This window comes from Hylobates moloch, unplaced genomic scaffold (assembly GCF_009828535.3).
Source record: "Hylobates moloch isolate HMO894 unplaced genomic scaffold, HMol_V3 SCAFFOLD_19, whole genome shotgun sequence".
Classification (NCBI taxonomy): domain Eukaryota; kingdom Metazoa; phylum Chordata; class Mammalia; order Primates; family Hylobatidae; genus Hylobates; species Hylobates moloch.
In genome coordinates this window covers 29,397,449-29,417,327 of record NW_026652294.1, presented here as the reverse complement: position 1 = coordinate 29,417,327, position 19,879 = coordinate 29,397,449, and the positions used below count along the sequence as shown (strand labels likewise).

At 56.8% G+C, this 19,879-nt stretch overlaps 1 protein-coding gene across 1 annotated transcript in view; it reads right to left on the bottom strand.

Moving 5' to 3' along the window:
- TAFA5 (TAFA chemokine like family member 5) overlaps positions 1 to 19,208 on the bottom strand; it is a 247,320-nt gene extending 228,112 nt beyond the window's left edge. The window contains exon 1 of the mRNA XM_032139583.2: positions 18,944 to 19,208. Within this exon, the coding sequence (XP_031995474.1) occupies positions 18,944 to 19,154 (211 nt within the window). The 5' untranslated portion in view covers positions 19,155 to 19,208. The remainder of the gene's footprint in view (positions 1 to 18,943) is intronic.
- Between the last annotated feature and the right edge of the window lie 671 nt (positions 19,209 to 19,879).

Genomic DNA, 19,879 nt, shown 5'->3' with positions numbered 1-19,879 from the left:
TATTCTCTTTAAAATTCCACCTCTCCTTGAGTGGAGCAGAAGATGATCCTTTCCTTTCTTCACTGTGGCCGTGCAGTGAGAGGCAGCGAAGGGGCCGGCCCCACTGTCAGCAGGGCACCTCCTCCACCTCCTCCCACCAGGCAGCCTGCAGGGGCTCAGTCCCCTTGCAGCCTGGTCCACCACAGGGGCTCAGTCCCCTTGCAGCCTGGTCCACCAGGCCAGGCACACACAGAATCGGGGTGGCGAGGGCCCCTTGCCACTTTCCCCAAATCCCCGCCTGAACCGTGGCCATCAGCTTCTGGTGGCCCTCCCTGCAGCTCTGTGCCCCGGGGCTCCAACCTTGGCCACCAGCCTCAGCCTAGCAATGGCAAGGAGTGAGTGCACCATTCCCCACAGCAAGCCTCGTTCCACATCTGTAGCCATTTCCGGGAGCCCACCTGACTGCTCAAGACCAGACATCAGCCTCGGCTTCGGGGGACGCACCAGGCACAAGCAGGCAGTTGCCCTGTGGCTCTCCCAGCACGGGAAGAAACTGTCAGCACCATCTTGTAAGGTTCCACAGGTGATGCTTCATTTCTGATACCTGGAGAGATGGGCCTGCGTCAGGGCCTGTGCATGCCGGGCTGGGTGACAACCGTGAGAATGGAGAATGCCTCAGGGGTTGAGCCTGGCAGAACGAATGGAGCTTTGCACAGCAGACGCCTCTATCTGTTGGAGAAAGCACAGAGTTTTGTCTTGACCTGGGCGAGGGCCTCTTGTGCGATGGAAACTGAGAAATGGCTTTCTGCAGACCTGCAGTGTGGCGCTGACTGAAGGACATTTTCCAACAACAGAAATGTGCTCCTGTCCTTATAAGCAGCCTCCCCTCCCCCGGGAGCCACATCACGCCTCTCCCTGCAGACGCACAGCCCCAGGAGACAGCGAGGAGGAGGAGGAGGAGGAGGAGGAAGCTCTGGGAAGCATCAGCCACCTGACCCAGTTTGCCAAGGAGCAGGAGACAAAAGAGGCCAGCCCTGCGAAGATGGCTTTTCCTGTGGGAGTCCAGGCTAGTCGGTTTCTCTGCTGGCAGGCGGTGACCAGGGCCTGGGCTTCTCTCTCCTGTCCACACATGATGAAGAAGCAACAGGAGAGTCACTGGGGTCTGGGATCCCCAGCAGCCTCCTCCAGGGCTGTCCCTGCTTCCTGAGTCTCCCCACTTCCCAGCAGAGACCAGCTCTGGGTCATGCAATGTCCTAGTTGACCCTAAAACTGCTTGGAGTCACCAGGTGAGCATGTGCCCGTGACAGATGATAGCAATATCCATGTGGGCCAGGCACATGGGGTGCTCAGCCCCTCCCTCCCTCATGTCAAGGAAGGGGTGAGAAACCCTCCAAAGATGGACTTTTGCAAACAACTAAAACTCATTTCTTTAATCCTCAAGTGCTTTTGAGTGTCGGAAGGAAGTCTATCAAATGCCTGCAATGCACATGGCTGCCTGCCTGGGCAAGGTCAGGAAACAGCAGGAACGCAGGCCTCAGAGTCCACACACATCCAAATCCACCTCTTCCTTGATGTTGCTCCTAAGCCAGAGAGCTCAGAGCACAGGGAGCATGGGGGAGGGAAGCCAGGGGAGCTTCCTGGAGGAGGAGGCCTTCAAACCAAATTTCTCAGGGGCTGCTCTCTGCTCAATGACACAGCCAGGTTCCCCCACCCCAGAATACAGCATTGCCCTACAAGCAGTTCAGTGGACATCCATCCTGTTCTTTTCTCTCAAATCTGAAGTTTATTATTAGAGAATGAAGGTTTGCACTCACATTTCCTTCTCGCAGCTACAATCACTAATAGCCAGTCTGTTTTCCAAAACAATGAACACTGAACATCAACAAAAGAGCCATGGTGAACATCTGGATGTCTTCTTTTGAGAAATATCTATTCATATCTTTTATCTACTTTTAATGAGATTATTTGGAGGTTTTTTTGCTGTTGAGTTCCTTGTATGAATATATTCTGTATATTAGTCCCTTGGAGGAAGAACCCGCAAATATTCTCGGCCATTCCACAGGTGTCTTTTTTTTTTTTTTTTTTTTTGAGACGGAGTCTCGCTCTGTCGCCTAGGCTGGAGTGCAGTGGCGCACAGGTGTCTTCTTCACCGTGCTGACTGTTCCCTTTGCTGTGCAGAAGCTTTTGAGTTTGGTGTAATCCCAATTGTCTGTTATTGTTTTTGTTGACTGTGCTTTTGAAGAGTCTTCCCCATAAAACTTTTGTGCAGACCAATATCCCGAAGCATTTCAGGTACGTTTTCTTCTAGCAGTTTCATAGTTTCGGGTATTCCATTTATATCTTTAATCCATTCTGAGTAGTTTCTTTATAATGTGAGAGACAGGGCTCTAGTTTCAGTCTTTCTTTTTTTCTTTTTTCTTTTTTGAGACGGAGTCTCGCTCTGTCACCCAGGCTGGAGTGCAGTGGCGTGATCTCAGCTCACTGCAAGCTCCGCCTCCCGGGTTCACGCCATTCTCCTGCCTCAGCTTCCCGAGTAGCTGGGACTACAGGCGCCCGCCACCAAGCCCGGCTAATTTTTTGTACTTTTAGTAGAGACAGGGTTTCACCGTGTTAGGCAGGATGGTCTCGATCTCCTGACCTCGTGATCCACCCGCCTCGGCCTCCCAAAGTGCTGGGATTACAGGCGTGAGCCACCGCGCCCGGCCTCTAGTTTCATTCTTTTGCATGTGGACATCCAGTTTTCTGGCATCATTTGTTGAAGAGGGTGTCCTTTCCCCAAATGGATGTTAAAAGGCTCCACATCACTAATCACCAGAGAAAGGCAAATCAAAACCACAATGAGATACCAACTCACCCAGTTAGAATAACGATTATCAATAAGACAAAAGGCAAACACACAAACAAATGCTGGCAAGGATTCAGAGAAAAGGGAAGCCGTATACACTGTTGGCGGGAATGTAAATCAGTACAGCCATTGTGGACAACAGTACGGAGATGTCTCAATAAACTAAAAATAGCAGCTACCCCTCATCTAGCAATCCCACTACTGGGTATTTATCCAAAGGAAAGGAAAGCAGCACGTGAAAAGGACAGCCTCAGCCTCATGTTTCCTGCAGGACCACTCACAAGAGCCACGACGCAGAATCAGCCTAAGTGTCCATCAGCAGGCGCCTGGATAGAGAAACGGTGCCACACACACCCTGGAATAGTATTCGGCTGTAAAGAAGGATGAGATCCTGTCATTCGCAGCTGCAGGCATGACTCTGGAGGGCATTGTGTTAAGTGAAACAAGTTAGGCACAGAAAGATAAATACCTCCTGTTCTCGTTCATACATGAGCTAAAAAATATTGAGCTCATAGAAGTAGAGAGGAGAATTATGGTTATTAGAGGCTGTGGAGGGGAGGAGGAGGATAGGGAGAGGTTGGCTAGTGGAGACCAAGATACAGCTAAACAGGAGAAATAAGCTGTGGTACCCTATGCACAGTAGGGTGACCACAGCTAAGAGTAATTTACTGCAGATGTTAAGAAACCTGGAAGAGAGGATTTTGAGCGTTCCCGACACAGAGAAATGATCAATGTGGAGGCGATGGGCGTGCTGAGTACTCTGATGTGATCACCACACATTGTTTGTATATATGTGTTGAAATATCACACCGCACCTATAAATATGTACCATTATTATACACCAACTAAAAACAGAACGAGAAAAATATCAGCTGTGGAGCAAGTGCAGTTAGGTTGTTCCAGGGAACGCTTGGGTTGAGTCCTGGGACCCACGAGGACGCCACAGGCGCCCAGGTGTCCCCTCTCAGGCTGTCTCCAGAGCCGCACACATGGCTCTGGACACCAGCCTGACCGACTGGCCACTCCTCCAACTGCATACCTGGCCCTTGGCGGCCGTCTCCTTCTCCTCCAACTGCACACCTGGCCCTTGGCGGCTGTCTCCTTGCTCTGTAAGGCACAGCCACAGGATTCTCCCCACGCCACTCGGTGCCCAGTCCCCCCTCTGCTGTGGGCCAGAGAGGATGCCTTCTGCAGGCCCCAAATCACCTGTGGAATGAAATCCAGCAGGGTGTCCCATGCTGACGTTTCCAGCCCTCCCAGCCCTGCCTGTGTGCCACGGACGTTGATGAATTTGGTGTCACCCTAGGTCTATGTGGCAGGAGGCCTCCTGCACCATCCTGGTGGGTGGGGACCCCCGCCTGCCACGGCCGGAGGAGGTCGCTGCTAAGGAAAGGCCGTGGTCCATTTGCTGTGTGCGCTGAGCGCAGTGGCGTCCCAGGCCCTGGGGTCCCTCTTCATTCTCACTGGCACCCGGGAGGGCAGCCTTGGCCATCCTGGCTGCACAGGTGAGGACAGGCTGGCAGGGGGCCCTGTTTGAGGCCATAGCTAGGGAACGGTGGCACAGACCCACAAAGCCAGCTCCTATCCTCCAAAGGCCCCGCCTGTCCCCCGTGTGGTCTCAGATAGACGATCCACTGCCGGGAAGAGCCCTACACCCTGAACATACTGCGTTTTTGTCACACTAGTCTCGCAAAACATTAGGACCCCAAAGGAAACACACACAAAGCTCCTCCTCGAAGCCGGGCCCTTCAGAAAGGATTCTGGAGGTGCCCATGTTCCCCCATGGAGCCCAAGGCTGCAGGAAGGGTTCTGGACCCCACGTTCCTGGCTGGGAAAAGGTTTTCTTCTCTGAGGCTGCACGGATTGTGCTGAAAGAGCAGCCATAGGCCTTCCCTCCATGCAAGGTCAAGTCTGTTTCCAGCAGCAAGGCAAGACATGAAAGGCCATGGAGACCAGGGGTGAGCAAGCACGGTGCTGCAGGAGGAGGGGCCAGGTGAAGCCAGCAGCCCAGGGCTACACGCTGCACCCTGGAGACAGGGAGTGAGACAGGGACAGCCCCGTGGGGTGTGCAGGGAAGGGCGACCTCAGCTGGCCTGGGGTGCACAAACCTGCCCCAAGAAAGGCTTATCTTCAGGACTGGACATTTGCTAAACAGAATTATCCCAATTTCATGGGAACACATGCACCTAAGATAAAGTGCTGGGAGAACAAACCCCCAGGACGCCACCCTGGGTCATCTCTGAGCCATAAGATAAGGTGACCTGGCCCACTCTGCCAGCCAAGGGAGTGTCACCTGGATGGCCTCCAGTCCAGCCCGCACCCCTCAAAGCTCGGTGGAGCCAAATCTCACTCTGTTGTCTCTCAGAAGTGCCCACTCCATCGCTGGTACCAAAAAAGGAAGAGTGAGCAACTGGGTGTTGACTTCTGGGGTGGAACCCGGGTTAGGCATGATACAGACAGCAGGGTCCCAGCCTGGCTTATGGAGCCCTCCTGAGCGTGAGTGTGTGGTCCTGGGTGACAAACCTGAGCTCGCTCGGCACCCCACACACTCGGGGTCCCGTGGTGCTGGTGCGTCGTGGGGATAGGCTCCTTCCCAGAGTGTAACAGATAAAAGCCATCTGACGTCTGAGGAGCTGATGGGGGTGCGAGTGTCATCCAACATCACCATGGGGACAATGGCACTTGGGGCTTTTTAGAGCTTCTCCCGTGTTCGAAAACACTTTCGTTTTCATCTGAGAACCTCAAAATGATGGAAGCAAAAGTAGATCAAAAAATGACCACCTTCAGCAAATGCATGTCTATTTTCATCAGTGAAACACTCATTTTGATTAAAGCATAGTCTTTTTGAAGATTCCGTTTGTACCTGGATGGCAGCCCATGGCTGGAAACAGGAGAAAGTGCCGAGACAGACTGGGAAGCCCTTGGCTACCGGCTTCCACTGTCCCTGGCACTTTTGGTGATGCGTTTTGCTGTTTCCTTCGTGTGGGGAGCCCCCGTATCTAGGATGTGGGTTCTGAAACCTTCCCAAGTTCACAAGTCCACATCTGCTCTGGCAAGGGCTGTCCACAATGTGCTTGGCATAAAGCAAGAGGGACACCAGGCCAAAGGTATCTGCCCTCAGGGGCCCACGAGTCAGTGGCTTCCCATGCACCTGGCACCAGACAGAATTTTCACAACTCACGTGTTCCACAAATGCACACACCCCACCCATGCTCCCGAGGTCCTTCCCAGGGGCAGCAAGAACTCTTCTCTCTGGAAGCCCCTGCCTTCTCCAGCTGGCAGATGTGGCAGAGCCCTGGTAATGGGACAGCCCTCCTCACACAGGCAGCTCAGAGGAGCCACCCGCTGCCTCCCGACACAGCCACAGAACCCCGAAAATGAGCCAACAAGACTCACGGATGACTGCATGGAAGAGCACAGGAAGGTCCCGCGTGGATCTGGGACCCACATCCTTCCGCCTCTGCAGGGCAGGAGCCAAGAAGCATAAATTAGCACCAATGAATGAACATGAGTCCTATATGACCCATTGGTGGTATTTAGCTACATTCTGGGATGTGCTATCAGGGAATGGAATGCTACAGAAGAGAAGCCATTTGAAAGCACAGCAAAAGAGTCTTTTCAAAATAGAGGCCACTCTTGGCCATGCGCAGTGGTGGCTCATGCCTGTAATCTCAGCATTTTGGGAGGCCGGGGCGGGCGGATCACCTGAGGTCGGGAGTTTGAAATCAGCCTGGTCAACATGGCAAAACTCCGTCTCTACTAAAAATACAAAAATTAGCCAGGTGTGGTGGCAGGCGCCTGTAGTCTCAGCTACTCGGGAGGTTGAGGCAAGAGAATCACTGGAACCTGGGAGGCGGAGGCTGCAGTGAGCCGAGATCACACCACTGCACTCCAGGCTGGGAGACAGAGTCGGATTCCACCTCAAAAAAAAAAAAAAAAAATTCCAAAGAGAGGCCACTCCCGAGTCCGAGCAGCAAAGTCCAAAACATTAGAAGTTTTGGAGCCATTAACACCATAACTGCTGCAAAAGCCTAAGACAAAAGCACTTCTGGGAAGGCTCAGCTCCCCCAGAAATGCAACCAAGGCATCGGGCCCCAGGCATGCTATAGAATAAGGTGCCTCAACATGTAATAAAACCAAATACACACAAGATACTGAAATGACAACAAACTAGGTTCTCTCCCAGTCCAATCCCATTGTATGTTAATCTCAGACCATCGGCCTCAACAAAGCTCCAAGCAGATTTGTTTGCAGGTCAACCAGGACAGGGAGACTCCTCAGTCTTCTTGTTATCCGATGGATTTTTAAAAAGAAATAAGTAAATTCTGAGATGTTCATTGTCATAAAACTGCTATCTATTTTTCTAAAACATCAGGTGAAAACCGTCATGGTAGAGACAGCGGGTGGGCCACAGGCTGGCAGCAATGACACTGGGAGAACCCACACAGACAGTATTCACTGGCCCCTCCAGCTTTAAGTTCAAAACCTGAAGACCAGGCAGGCGGCATGGGGCGGAATGGATGGGGTGCCCTGAAGTGACCGCACACCCCATCTCTGCAACTCCTCCATTCTGCCTGTTGTTTCAGAAAACCATTCTGGGGACATCAGTAAGTCTGGGTGCTGGGCTGTGGGTCTGGGTGTTGTGGGGACAGATGCACCCTCAGGAGAGGGGCTGAGAAGAGCGGCCACACTCACCAGCCTGGCTCAGCCCTCACTCTGCCACACCCCTGGGGCCTCCAGGGGACAGGAAAGGAGATGCTGGTACACTCCTGGGCTGTGTCTCAGTGCCAGTTCCCATTACTGCACCCCATCAGATTCCCTGGGGCCCATGAGGCCTGGGAGGTCAGCAGAACTCAGCCTTCCATGCCCTTCCCACCTGTGTCCTCATCCCTCCTCTACCTCTCCCCAGGCACCCCCGACTACCTCTCCCCGGGCACCTGCGACTGCCCCTTCCCCTGGAGAGATGAGCCAGGACCAGGAAGGCATCCAGGAGGGAAGCAGAGGCAGTCACCCAAGTTCATGCCGCCAGCCTTTGCAGCACACCACCCAGGTGCTGGAACCTGTCTCCAGGACAGAATGCCCAGACGCAAGGGTGGGAAAATGCACCAAAACTAAAAGGCCAACGGGCCTTGGGTTTGCTCAGAGCAGGCTGGGGAGTCAGGCCTGGGCACACTGAAGGCCTCGGGGGCTGACCCAAGGTGCCTGGTGCCCAGGAGAGAAGGCCTCACTCCAATTAATCCACGCGTTCAGGCCACAGCTCCTCAAGGATTTGGAGCATGAGCCAGTCTTGTGGCAGCGCAGAGGGAGGGGCTCACCAGGGTGGAGGCAAAGCCACTCACAGCCCGAGAAAGGCAGTGGCTCAGAATGTCTGGTGGCGGGGGAAGGGTGGGGGTGACAAGGAAGGCAGGTCCAGAAGCCCTGGGAAGGCCTAGTTGGCCAGTTTGGAGGTGACAGGGACACAGTGGCCGTGCCCATGGAAGGGGCCTTGGGCAGTCAGTGGGAGATGACCTTGAGGCTGACCTTCAAAGATGTGCCCCTGACAGGACCCCAAGCATGCCTCAGCTCCTCTCATTAGCTCCTTCCACGGCAAACAGCACACGTACCAAGCACCAGTCCTACCCGAGCAGGGCCAGGCCCATCTCCACCTCCTGAGTCCCCCAGCCCTGGTCTGTGCATCCAAGAGCCCAAGGCAGCGATGGCAGGCTGGGTTCTGGGACACAGTGCGATGTCAGCCAGTCCCCCAGTGCTACTACGAGCTAGATACTGGTGACTCACTTCCCAATTAGCCACGTCGTCACGGGAAGCGCGAGGCAGGCCTGCTAAGTATGCGTGTTTCACAGGGTTTACTCTCCAGCTCAGCCGAGAAGAGGCGGACAGCACAGCCCGCCTGCGGGCCCGGCGCCTTCCACACCCCCTCCCTCCTGAGCAGCATCGGGGCTGCTCTCCCCAAGGAGGCCAGTGCGCACTGTGTGCTCAGGGACACCTGGTCACCCGTCTGTGCAAGCTCACTTTGCACCACGGTGGCCCAAGTGACCCGTCCCCTGTTTGAAAACACACTAGAGGTGTTTGTCGAGCAATGTTTCAACTTCATTGTGTGAACTACAAGCAAAATCCCATCAGTCCCTTAGCCCGTGAAGCTGAAGCCAAAAGCAAACAAGCATCACTTTAAGCTGTTGTTGGTCAGGGACAGGGGAGTGGGGTCAGGGCCCAGGTGAGCCTGCCGTCTGCATTATGGGGACTTGGAGTCTGAGGCTGGGATCGCTGATACCAAACTGTGCAACCCTGCTGCGTCACCTCCGTTTTTATCATCCTAAAATTGAGGGTCTGGAAGACAATGAGAACCATCATTTCAGGCTGGAAAACTGAGGCCCAAAGAGGAAAAGCCTTAACCTCCCCTCATCTTACCAAGCAAAGGGGTCTCCGAGAATTGCTGAATTTGGAGGGAACAGAAGGTGGCTTTGGTTTAAGACACATGGAGTCTGAGGATATGAAGGGAGGTGCGGTTCCAGCTGACCAGATCTGGAGCTGCAGGCAGACTCGCGGGTGTGTGTGTGTGTGTGTGTTGGGAGTGCTGTCTAACACACTGGAACGCACATTTGCACCACAAAACAGAAGCACACTCCATGCCCCGGCCCACCACATGCACGAAATGGGGACCCAGGAGGGTAGGTCCACCTTGCCCTAAAAAGAGGGAGGAAGACGGCCCTGGAAACAGGAAAATCCTGACTCAGCAACAAAGGTTGGGGGTGGCGGAGGTGGCCCCAGGCAGGAGGCTGCCCACAGGATGAGAACAGCCTGCCTGGAGGCAGCATCCAGTGTAGAGTGGAGCTGAGTGCTCTACCAGCACAGGCCAGCCGACCCCGGCGCCACCTCCCTGCGGAGGGCCCTAGGGAGCCTGAGCTCAGCCAGGGACCAGGAACCAGGGACCAGGGTCAGGGGAGCCGGCTGGAACAGAAGGGCATGTCGGTGCTAGGCTGGGGGAGGCGCAGAGATGGACGTAAAGCAAACTCTAGGCAACCAAGGGTCCCACCAGCAGAACAGAACTTCCTGGGGAGAAATCCACTTAGGAAATGCGGGCTGTAGACACTACAGAAATCTCCAAAATCACACTTGGGGACCCAGCCACCTCCTGAAAAGGCGAGCATAATGAAACAAGCAGGAAGATCAGGGGAAAGGCTGATGGGCGCCGCCGTTGGTGCGGGAGCGTTTGATTGCATCTAAATGGCTCCATCACCATCGCAGCACGGTTACATGCGAAATGCGGAGAAATTAAGACAGGGAAGAGATTGCAAGCAACTCGTGAACCCTGCGCTGGTTCCAAGCTCTGGAAACAGAAGTGTGTGGAAACGTGCAGAGACACCTCCCTCCCGGCAGACAGCCTTTCCAGCAGCTCTGCCGGTCTGGGAGGGGCTGCACTGAGCCTGCACGAGCTGTGTCTGCAGAGAGAAACAGTCGCGTGAGGCAAGGGACCCGCACGGGACGGGGACTTGGGCTGAACTTCCTCAGACCCCCAGCTGGCCCGTCCAGCTGCAGAAGTGGAGAAACCCAGAAACTGTAAGATTGCCACCCTGCTGGTATTGAGTCCACACCAGGAAATACCAGCACAAGTGTGCTTGCTGGGGCCACAGACAAGGTATAGACGCGATAGAGCAGGGCTCCCAGTGGGCTGATTGTCCCAGGGGACAGGCGGCAAGGTCCAGAGACATCTTTGGTTGTCACAACTGGGAGGAGGGGCCCCTGGCATCAAGTGAGGGGTGGCCGGGGTGCTTGCAAAGCCCTGCCCTGTACAGGCAGACCCCTGCCACAGACCATGGCCCAGCCCTAAATGACCCTAGTGCTGCCCTGAGAAACCCTGAACTGGGAGAAATTGGAACAAGTGCAACTTTAAGGAGAACAAGGATTGGGGAACTGTCACTGCAGAAGTCCAGAAAAAGAGGCCGAAAGGAGGGTTTGAGTTTTCCACGCTGGCAACGAGAAAAGTCCTACTAAATATACCTACCAATTCTGAGCTCTTCCCAGGTATTCCACATATTATTATTATTATTAATCAAACTGTTAGAACCAAAGATATCTTTGGAATCCAGGAGACTTAGTTTGCAAGAGGACAGCAGCCCTCCAGCCCCTGCCCCTTCAGCCCCGCCCCAGGCTTGCAGCCCCACCCCTAGGCTTGCAGCCCCTCCTACCCTCAGCCCACTCTTCAGCCCCGCCTCCAGGTGGGCCCCACCCCACTCTTCAGCCCCGCCTCCAGGCCGCCAGCCCGGCCCCTCCAGCCCCGCCCCCAAGGCTTGCAGCCCCACCCCTAGGCTTGCAGCCACTCCTACCCTCAGCCCACTCTTCAGCCCCGCCTCCAGGCCTCCAGCCCTGCCCCTGCCCTCAGCCCCGCCCCCACGCCTCCAGCCCCGCCCCCAGGCTTCCAGCTACTCCTCTGACCCTCAGCCCCGCCACCAGACCCCAAGCCCCACCCCCAGGCCTCAAGCCCCGCCCCTGCCGTCAGCCCCGCCCCCAGGCCTAAACCCAGACTGATAACCCCTGGCCACTGGACACTCCACTCTCGTCTTTCAAGCTTCTTGGCTGTGCTGAGGCGGAAATGCCGTCTTTTCTACAGCTGTTCTACGAGTGCAGAAACGGGGAAGGGGCTAGCCGAGAAACCAGCAGCGAGGCTGCGGAGCATCCCTGAAGATGGAAGAACCCTGCCGGGCCCCTTGGGACCGCACGCGCCGGCCTCTCCTCCCTGCTTCCTCCCTCCACCCAGGGCAAGGTCCGCCCAGACTGGAAGGAGGGAGGCGCGGCCTGGAACACCGCAGGCGGGGGCGGAACGGGGCCTCAGTCCCTGGCAGGGCAGATTTCAATGGATGGGCCACTGCTGGGGACCCCCGAGCCCGTGGGGAGTGGAGCTGGCACCGGGAGGAAGCCCAGACCCGGAGTCAGGCGGGCCTGCAGTCCCCGTGCGGGACCCGCCCCACCGCTCCCCATAAGGAGGGGCCTCCAGTCCAGCCGCTCCTCCCCTGGTGGCTGGGAGGTGAGGGGGCGCCAAGCCTCTTTCTGAAAGGTGAAATGCAAGCACAGCAGCCTGTTACTGTGTTAGTGGTGTTGCTTTCTCTGAATTTTCTTTCCTATATTCATTCAGAGATCCTGAACCAAGCATGAAGATGCTGTGGGCGACAGATTCCTGCATGTGCCTTTAGGTGGCACAGCCTACGCCTTGTTAACCCTCAGGAAACCAGGGCCCCTGATGGCTGGACCACCCCGCCTGCCCTTCACGACGCTCCCTGCGGTGCACCTGCAAACCAGGACCACACAGCGCCCCCAAACAAGCAGGCAGTCCCAGCAGGGGTAGAGCCAGACCCCTCTGTGCCCAGCTCTGGGTGGAGTGGGTGACGTAAGAAGACACTGCCTACCACAAGTGAGCCCTCCTCTGTCCCCCACAGCTGGTCAGGCGTCCCCGACTCCCCTGGCCCCTCTGCCTGCAGGGTTCACATCATTGTATAGACGGGTTTCCATGTCCACGTGACCTTCTGGAGCTTCAGCCCACTGAGAGCTGGGAAGTTCCCTGTGGCTGCCTCACCGTACAGCCCACTGCCCAGCAGGTGCTGTGACCAAAAGTGTCTGCCCAGAGAGCCCACAGTCAGTCCCCTGAGGCCATCAGCCATGCCCCAAGCTCAAAGCCCAAGACAAGGCAGAAAGTGACCCCGACAGCAGCCACCACAACACACATGCACAGCACTGGAGAGGGGATGGGGACGCGTGCTCAGGGGACACCTCAGGGAGCAGGGGATCCTCTAAGACATGAGGTGGGCACTTTCTGGCCTAGCTCGCCATGCCTTCCTGGGAGTAAGCCGGTGGTACAGCACCACAGCACTTACGTCCAACCCGGAGAATGTAGGAGAGGAATGAGCACATGCCAACTTTCTGGGGGAAGGCCCTGTAGGCAGGAAGCTGCTCTCAGGATTGGACTCCAGGGCTGGACGGAGGGATGGAGACTCCCACCTGGGCAGGGGGGCTCAGCTTTGGGCGCCCTGAGTGTGGTGAGCCAGGGGAGAGGGTGAGAGCCGGGGAGGAGGGTCGAAGGCAGCCGGGTCCTTCCAAGGGAAGTTATGGTTCAGGGCAGGGGCCTGGAGGCGGAGAAGCCACTGAGGATGACGCTGCTACATTCAGGAGGGAGAGCAGGTGTGAGGTCTCAAGTGACAGCAGCCCAGACAGAGAGGACAGGCAAGATGTCTTTGGGACAAGGAATGGACATGACGGCTGAGTGCAGGGCCAGGGGCACGGGTAGCCCAGGGAAGGAAGAACAAGGACCTGGAGGAGGCTCCCCAGATGGAAACCAGATCCAGAGCTAGACCTTGGGCTGCCTCTCACCACCTCTGGGAGGTCCCTGACATTCTGAGGTGGCGGCTGGGTTGGGACACAGAAGGGTAGCGTGAAGAACCCACCAGAACACAGAGGCCTAGCCCAGGCTGCTCTGCCATCATCTTCGGCCTTTGCTTTGTGCCGACTGACTGTCCCCTCCCCTTTGGAATGCCAGCTCCAGGAGAGTGACCATCTCTGCCCCCGGGGCTTGGCGCATGGCTGGAGCTCACCCAAGACTAATTAAATGAATACGCTGGAAGCCACGTCTCCAGCTTCACCCACAAGCCTGCAGCCAGCTCCACCACTCCTGCCTCCTTCGAGCACTGCTGGAAGGAGACCCGCAGAGCCAGGCCCCTCCAAAGCGGAGGCTCATCCCATGGCAGGTGACACGCCAAGGGACAGGGAGGCCTCTTCCAGGGAGACTCACTGCGGGGCTGCCATCCCACCGGGCCCAGACCCGCCGTCCCGCAGGATGCTGCTGGCATACAAAGCTGGAACTCAGCCTCCCTGGAGCGAGGAGGACCAGGGGATTCCAGAGGAGTCCTGCTCGCCTAGTTGGAGATAAAAGTAATTCCACACCCGATTCCTGCCAGCCATTTTAATAAATAAGTAAATGCTACAAAGCCTCAGGGAGCCCTCTACCACATTCGCTGGGGTGAAGGAGAGACGAGAATAGTCGTCCAGATCTGCTGCCAGCTGCCAGGCCTGTTTCTGGAAAGCCCAGCACCGAGGCAGCTTGTGCTGCTGCCGTGAGTCTTAGCGCATTCCAGGGAGGAGAAGTCCGGAAAGGGAGGAGTGGGGTGGCTGGAGCTGCTGTTCCTGGGCTCCAGGCCCACCAGGGCCTCCACAGAAACCATCCACACTGGGGGCAGATCAGGGGGCCCTTGTCAATGGAGAAGCCCCAGGCAGCATTGAAGAAGAGACACACCAGACGCCATGGGCCCCCTGCACCTGCACCAACAGAGGCCTGAGACAGCCCCAGTGACAGTTCTCCTAACAAACAGTCATCAATCTACAGGGCTTTCCATACCCCAGTGCTCACTCCGGCCACCTGCTCACATTCTGGTCCTCCTTGTCCATCTCCACCCTGAACGCTGGGGCTGGACCATCACTGACAGTGCTCTGGGTGACAGGTGGCAATCTGTAGAGGTCATTAACTCCAGAGCGCCACATTTTAATGCAAAAATGAGCCCTTCTAAATCGGCGCAGATGCGAGGCTATATAAAGAAATGGGGATTTTAATGTTTTGCTTTTCTTCCCTTTTCTAGTGCCACATTATCATAACATTTTCCCATAATTACGCCCATAAAAGTCACCTGAAAATGCTTCATGCCACAAAAGTTGATCTACATATTTCATTCCGAGCATGTGGAGTGGCAGATCCTGAGCTCAGAACTCTGCGGCAGAACTTAGCTGGGGAGCCTGGTGTGGAACAGACCCATCAGGTGGAGCCCCCTTCTTGGGTTCGAGTGTCCTCTGGCCTCAGGGAGGTCCAGCAGAGACACCTGTGTGGACAGTGGGAGAGTGTAGACCCCCCTTCTGGCCCTATCTCAGTGAAAGAGAGGGGTGGAGGGTGGGAGGAGACAGTGGGGCACCACCAGGATCGCCAGGAGTCAATGCTGCTCTCCAGAGTACTGTCTAGAGCCGCTCGGAAGTCCCTTCCCCCAGGGGTCCCTGCATGGGAAAAATCTGTGAGGGGGCAAACCTGCCTCTTCCTCAATGAGCCTAGGGCATGGATGTCGGCTAAAAGAAATCCGAGAGGCAGATAATTTATATTTATGGAGCTGAAAATTTATATTTATGGAGCTGAAAGAAACAAACAGCCCATCTTCTTGTGCCCCAAATTCATCGAATAAAACCACAGTGAGAATTTTTTCAAAAAAGATGAGAAATAAACTTCTGAACGGCACCACTTCATTAAGCCTCCAGGGTTTTCCATTTTACCTCTTCGAGAACTCCAGAACAAAATTTGAACAGCAGGAAAGTAACATATTCTAATCACTCCTAAATATGCAATAAATTGTATTTATAAAGGAAATGCAACACCAGAGTGCCTACGCTCAGTTAGGATTCTAATGGATTCAAAACAATTCCAAAGTTGTTTGTAATTCCTTCTCATAGTTATAGCTGAGGACATGAGATTTAACTGGAAGGTACAGCTCAATGTTGACGGGATTTATTTGGCCATTTCCATGTCCAGCACATAGTGAATCTGTCTGTCTTCCTCACTCTCCCTGGTACGCTGAAATATAGTCTGGGTCCTTACCATCCACCTGCTCGCGCTGAATAGGGCACATGGAATCGAGGCTAGTGCAGGGTGTCCTTCACCTTTGATTTCAACACTGCACACAAGGACCGAGTCAGTGCTTAGGTGTCATAGGGAGTTGCCCCAGGTCATCATTTGCTTCTCTCCCTTGCTGCTGTTCTATCCTAGATGCCAGGGTGGAAAGATCACATCTTCACCGGCGGGCACAGAACACCCTCAATCAGCTCCAGCTGGGTCAAGAGGTCCCATTCCACATCCAGGCAAGAATCACATCTAGGCAGACAGACTTCTCTACTCCAAATACGCTAAGGGGAAAACAATCTATATCAACCCTTTTTAAGCCACACCCAGAGAGGTTTCCTCAGACCAGAACGGAGAAGAGCTTCAACTTCCCCGTCAAAGCTCATCGGCATGCAAGTCAACTCATTACCAACCATCCAACAACCCTCATGGGCAGCACCGGCCGTGGAAGAAACCAAGCCTGCTGTCACCGTGATGGTCGCAGACCACCGAGCATGCATTTTAAAGTGAGCCACCCGGGGCCCCTTCCCCTGTTTGCATCTCCTGGCAATTCTTCCCCAGGAGGAGAAAATGACAAGCCTGTGTCACTATAGCAACTAGCCTAATTGGTGGACTGCAGGTCTTTCTCCAGCCAGACGGTGGAGCCCATCTCCTTATATATGGATCCCAGCACACGGGAAAGAAAGAAGGCCGGACTCTCACTGGGCCAAGAACAGTAGAATCCCCCCAACAGAAAACCAGGCCAAGAAAGAATCCAGTTTCCTCTTAGCTGTGCCAGGAAGCCAGCACCTTATGTGCTGCAGAGAAACACACAGATTTAATAGGCAGGATAATTGAGCGCTGTATGATACTTATCAGTTTCCCTAATTAATATGATACAAATATATCTGCTTCATAACACAAAGACATTTTGAGTAATAAAAATCCTTACTGATGACAAAAACAATTTACAAACAAGAATACGAACTATTCTTCTTCATCCCAGATCTATTGGAAGAAAGAATGAAAATCATAGGAACTGTTTAATTTGCATTTAATTTGCTTTATCGGTTCTAAAAAAAGGGGGGGGATTTTTTTTTCTCTAGGACTGCAGTTCCAAGCTATAAATTATTATTATGTCTATTTTGTATTTTAGTGAAATGTTTTAATTTCTCTGAGTACATTTCTGGTGTAATGGGGTGTGTCTCTTATTGTCAATTATTCCATTACATGGAGATGGAAACAGCCATAACAAATGTGCTTCACCCAAGCTTCTGTTATTAATTATTTCTGCTACTCTGGTAAGACCTTCTTACCAATTGTCCTTGTCCTGGCGAAGGGCTGTTTCCAGAACGCTGGGGAGGCCTCCTAAGGAGGAGGGATGAGTGTGGAAACCAGATCTCCCAACCTCAGCGTGTCTAAGCAGCAGGCTCAGATGTCTGTGCTGGGACACCAGGACTCAACTCAGCAGAGCAGGCGACAGTCTCAGGAAGGTGTGAGCCCGTCCGGATGAACAACGTGCTGACACCTTAGGATTCAGGATGCAGCGCAGGGTGGGAGAGGGCTGACGCTGCGTGTATTGAGACAGTGTGTACCGCGCTCCTCGCGGGCTCGGGAAGTGCGGTGTTGAAGCCACAGGGCCCTGGTGTCAAGTACTTAGCAACAATTAGCTGTTGTTCTTTTCCACACCTGCTGAGCTGCTGGGGGTTGAGGGTGAGGTGTTGTCCTGGGTTCTAGCAGCCAACCAGGGATGGGCAGCCTGTAGTGGGCTCAGGGCACTACGGCCCCTCCCCAAACACTGCTGAATGAGCCCCCTCTCCCTCTCCTCTCCTCTCCGGTGATGCCACCAGGAAGTGCATTCAAATGCCTCCTCTTCAGCACAGAGTTTACCTGCCATTAACCCTTTCTACATCTCCTAGGAAGCCTTGCTTGGGGGTCCTCTAGGGAATCCCCCCACATACCCCTGCAGGCCCCGTGACGGCCGCGGAAAACTCGGGGGCAGGCACAAATGTCGCTCAAACCCCTAGACCCTGCTCTCTGCAGGCGGCCAGCCGGTGAGTTCCCATGGGCGCCGGCGCACCCACGGTGGCCTCGTCTGCCTGGGCAGCTCGGGTTGAGACCCCCAGGCTTGGCGACCCCTCCCCGCTCGGTGCCACAGCATTTCTAGGGAAATGCATAACCGCGCTGAAGCAAGTAGGAAAATTCCTGCTCTGGTCCCCGGGTTTCCCTCGCGATCCTGGCGAGCTGGGCTGTCCCAGGACTCCGGAGACGGATCCCCCGGCTGCCCGGGTCTCCCTGGGCCACTGTGCTCTCATTTTGGCGACAGCGGAAGGATCAGATCGGACTGGGAGCTTGGAGGCCCGGGGCTCTGGAGGAGATGGTGTCTGTGGAGGGAGGTTCGGTGCTGGCCTTTTTTTTTTTTTTTTTTGTAAAGAATCCATATTTTTCCATCACCTCCCGCGCCCATGGCAATTCTCCATGACAGGTGCTCCCCAGCACCCGTCCTTTTCTCCCGCTGAAGACAAGAAGCCTGGAGCCCCCGAAGCCGAAGCCGACCAGCCGGCGCCATCCATCCGGGGCCACAGCCTGTGCCCGGGACGCTGAGCAGCCCCCACTCACCCCACCAGCCGCGAACGTGCCCCAGGATGCTGAGCACCCTCCCCAGCGCCGAGGCTGGAGTCTGCACCCGGGACTCCAGCCACCCCTCATTCCACCCGCCTGGAGCCTGCACAGGGGCACAGGCCACCCCCCACCCTTCACCCCAGGCAACCGGGAGCCTGCGGCCGTCACCCCCTACCCCAGCCCCCAGCTCACACCCGGGCGCCCACTGGCCCGCACCACCCCGGCCCGCGCCCGCGCCAGTCCCGCCGGTCACCAGCTCGGGCCCCAGACGCGACCCGAGAAACGTCCGCGGCCGCGGCGAGCCCCCTCCGGGCATCCCATCCCTCACTTCGCTTCTCTTTCCAGAAGGCGCCTGACGAGCCCGTTTCCCGGGAAAGCGGAAGCTCCAGCCGCTCCTCCGAGCCCAAGCGGGGCTCCTGCCTGAAGAGCTCCTCTCAGGGCTCGGCCGCCGCGTCCCCCCTTGTCCCGGGCTGAGGCAAGGGGAGGGCGCTCCGCAGACACCCCGGCAGCGCCGCCCGCCCTCCGCGACCTGCAGCTGCCTCCTGAGAGCGCATCTCGGCCGGGAAGCCGCTGGCTGGGCTCCGACCGCCGGGCAGGGACGGGCCGCGCCACCCGGGGCCTGAAGCCCGGGCCCTGCCGGGGAGTCAGGGAAGGGAGGCTCGGGCCGGGGCGTCCGACCCCGAAGTGCTCGAGCGCCTGGAACCCGGGTGGACCCTCTCGCCCGCCCAGCGCAGCGTTGGACCGGCCGGGACTCGGGGGACCATGCGCCCGGCGCTCGTAACTCCGCGCCGACTCCGGGAGGCCCGCGGGGCGCCTGCCGGGGCCGGAGGAGGGGGTCCGGGGCCCAGAGGGCCGTGCCGGGGCCGGGGCCGCGCGGTACTCACTGCAGTAGGCGATGAGCAGGCTGGCCAGGATCATGAACGCCCAGAAAGTTGAGGACATGCTGGGCAGGGCGGTCGCATCTTGCCGGCTGCCGGTCCTAGGCGATGGCGCCATTGAAGCCGCGGCGCCCGCGCGGGGGGCAGCAGCGCGTCTCAGCAGCCGGCCCTGCCCGCGCCCCCGCGCCGGCCTCCACGTGCGGGCCCCGCGCGCCATCCTCCGCCGCCGCCGCCGCCGCCGCCGCCGCGCCCGGGCCCCGGCCCACCGCGCCCCGCGCCGCGCCCGCGCAGCCCGCGCTCGAGCCCGCGCCCGCCGACCCCGCGCCGGCCCGCCCGGGGGACGCCGGCCCCGCTCTAGGCGACACTGCGCGCCCCGGCTACGCGCGCCCCGGCATCCGTGAGAGAGGCGCGCGCCCCGGCATCCGTGAGAGAGGCGCGCGCCCGCCGCCGCTGGGGGCTCCAGCCGCCGACCCGGGACTGGCAGAGGGGACGCCGCGCCCGAGCCGCTCCTCTGGATGGCGACAGAGACGGCCTGGCGCGCCCGCAGCCTGGGTCCCTCGCGGGCAGGACGGCCGGGCCAGGTGAAGTTCGTGCACTCGGGCCTTCCGTGTGCCCATCCACCGCAGCCAGGGCCTGGAAGGCTGGGGAGGGGGCGGGGGCGGCAGACGCCTCCTAAGGGGGTTCTGGGACTTGCATCCGGACTTTATTCCAAGGAGAGGGTGCTCTGGGCCTGTTCCCTAGGCGTGCCCTGTTACCCAAAATCGGGCTTGTGCAGTTGGGGTCCCTGAGTCTACTGGGAGCACGGCCTTCGACCCCAGCAGAGTCACCCTTCATCGGAAGCCCAGCCCCCTGAGGGCTCCTCCTCTACCCGGGGCCGCACTGCCAGGCACAGGCACGCACTTTCCCTCAGTCCTCTGCCCCAGGATCACTCTACTCGGGCAC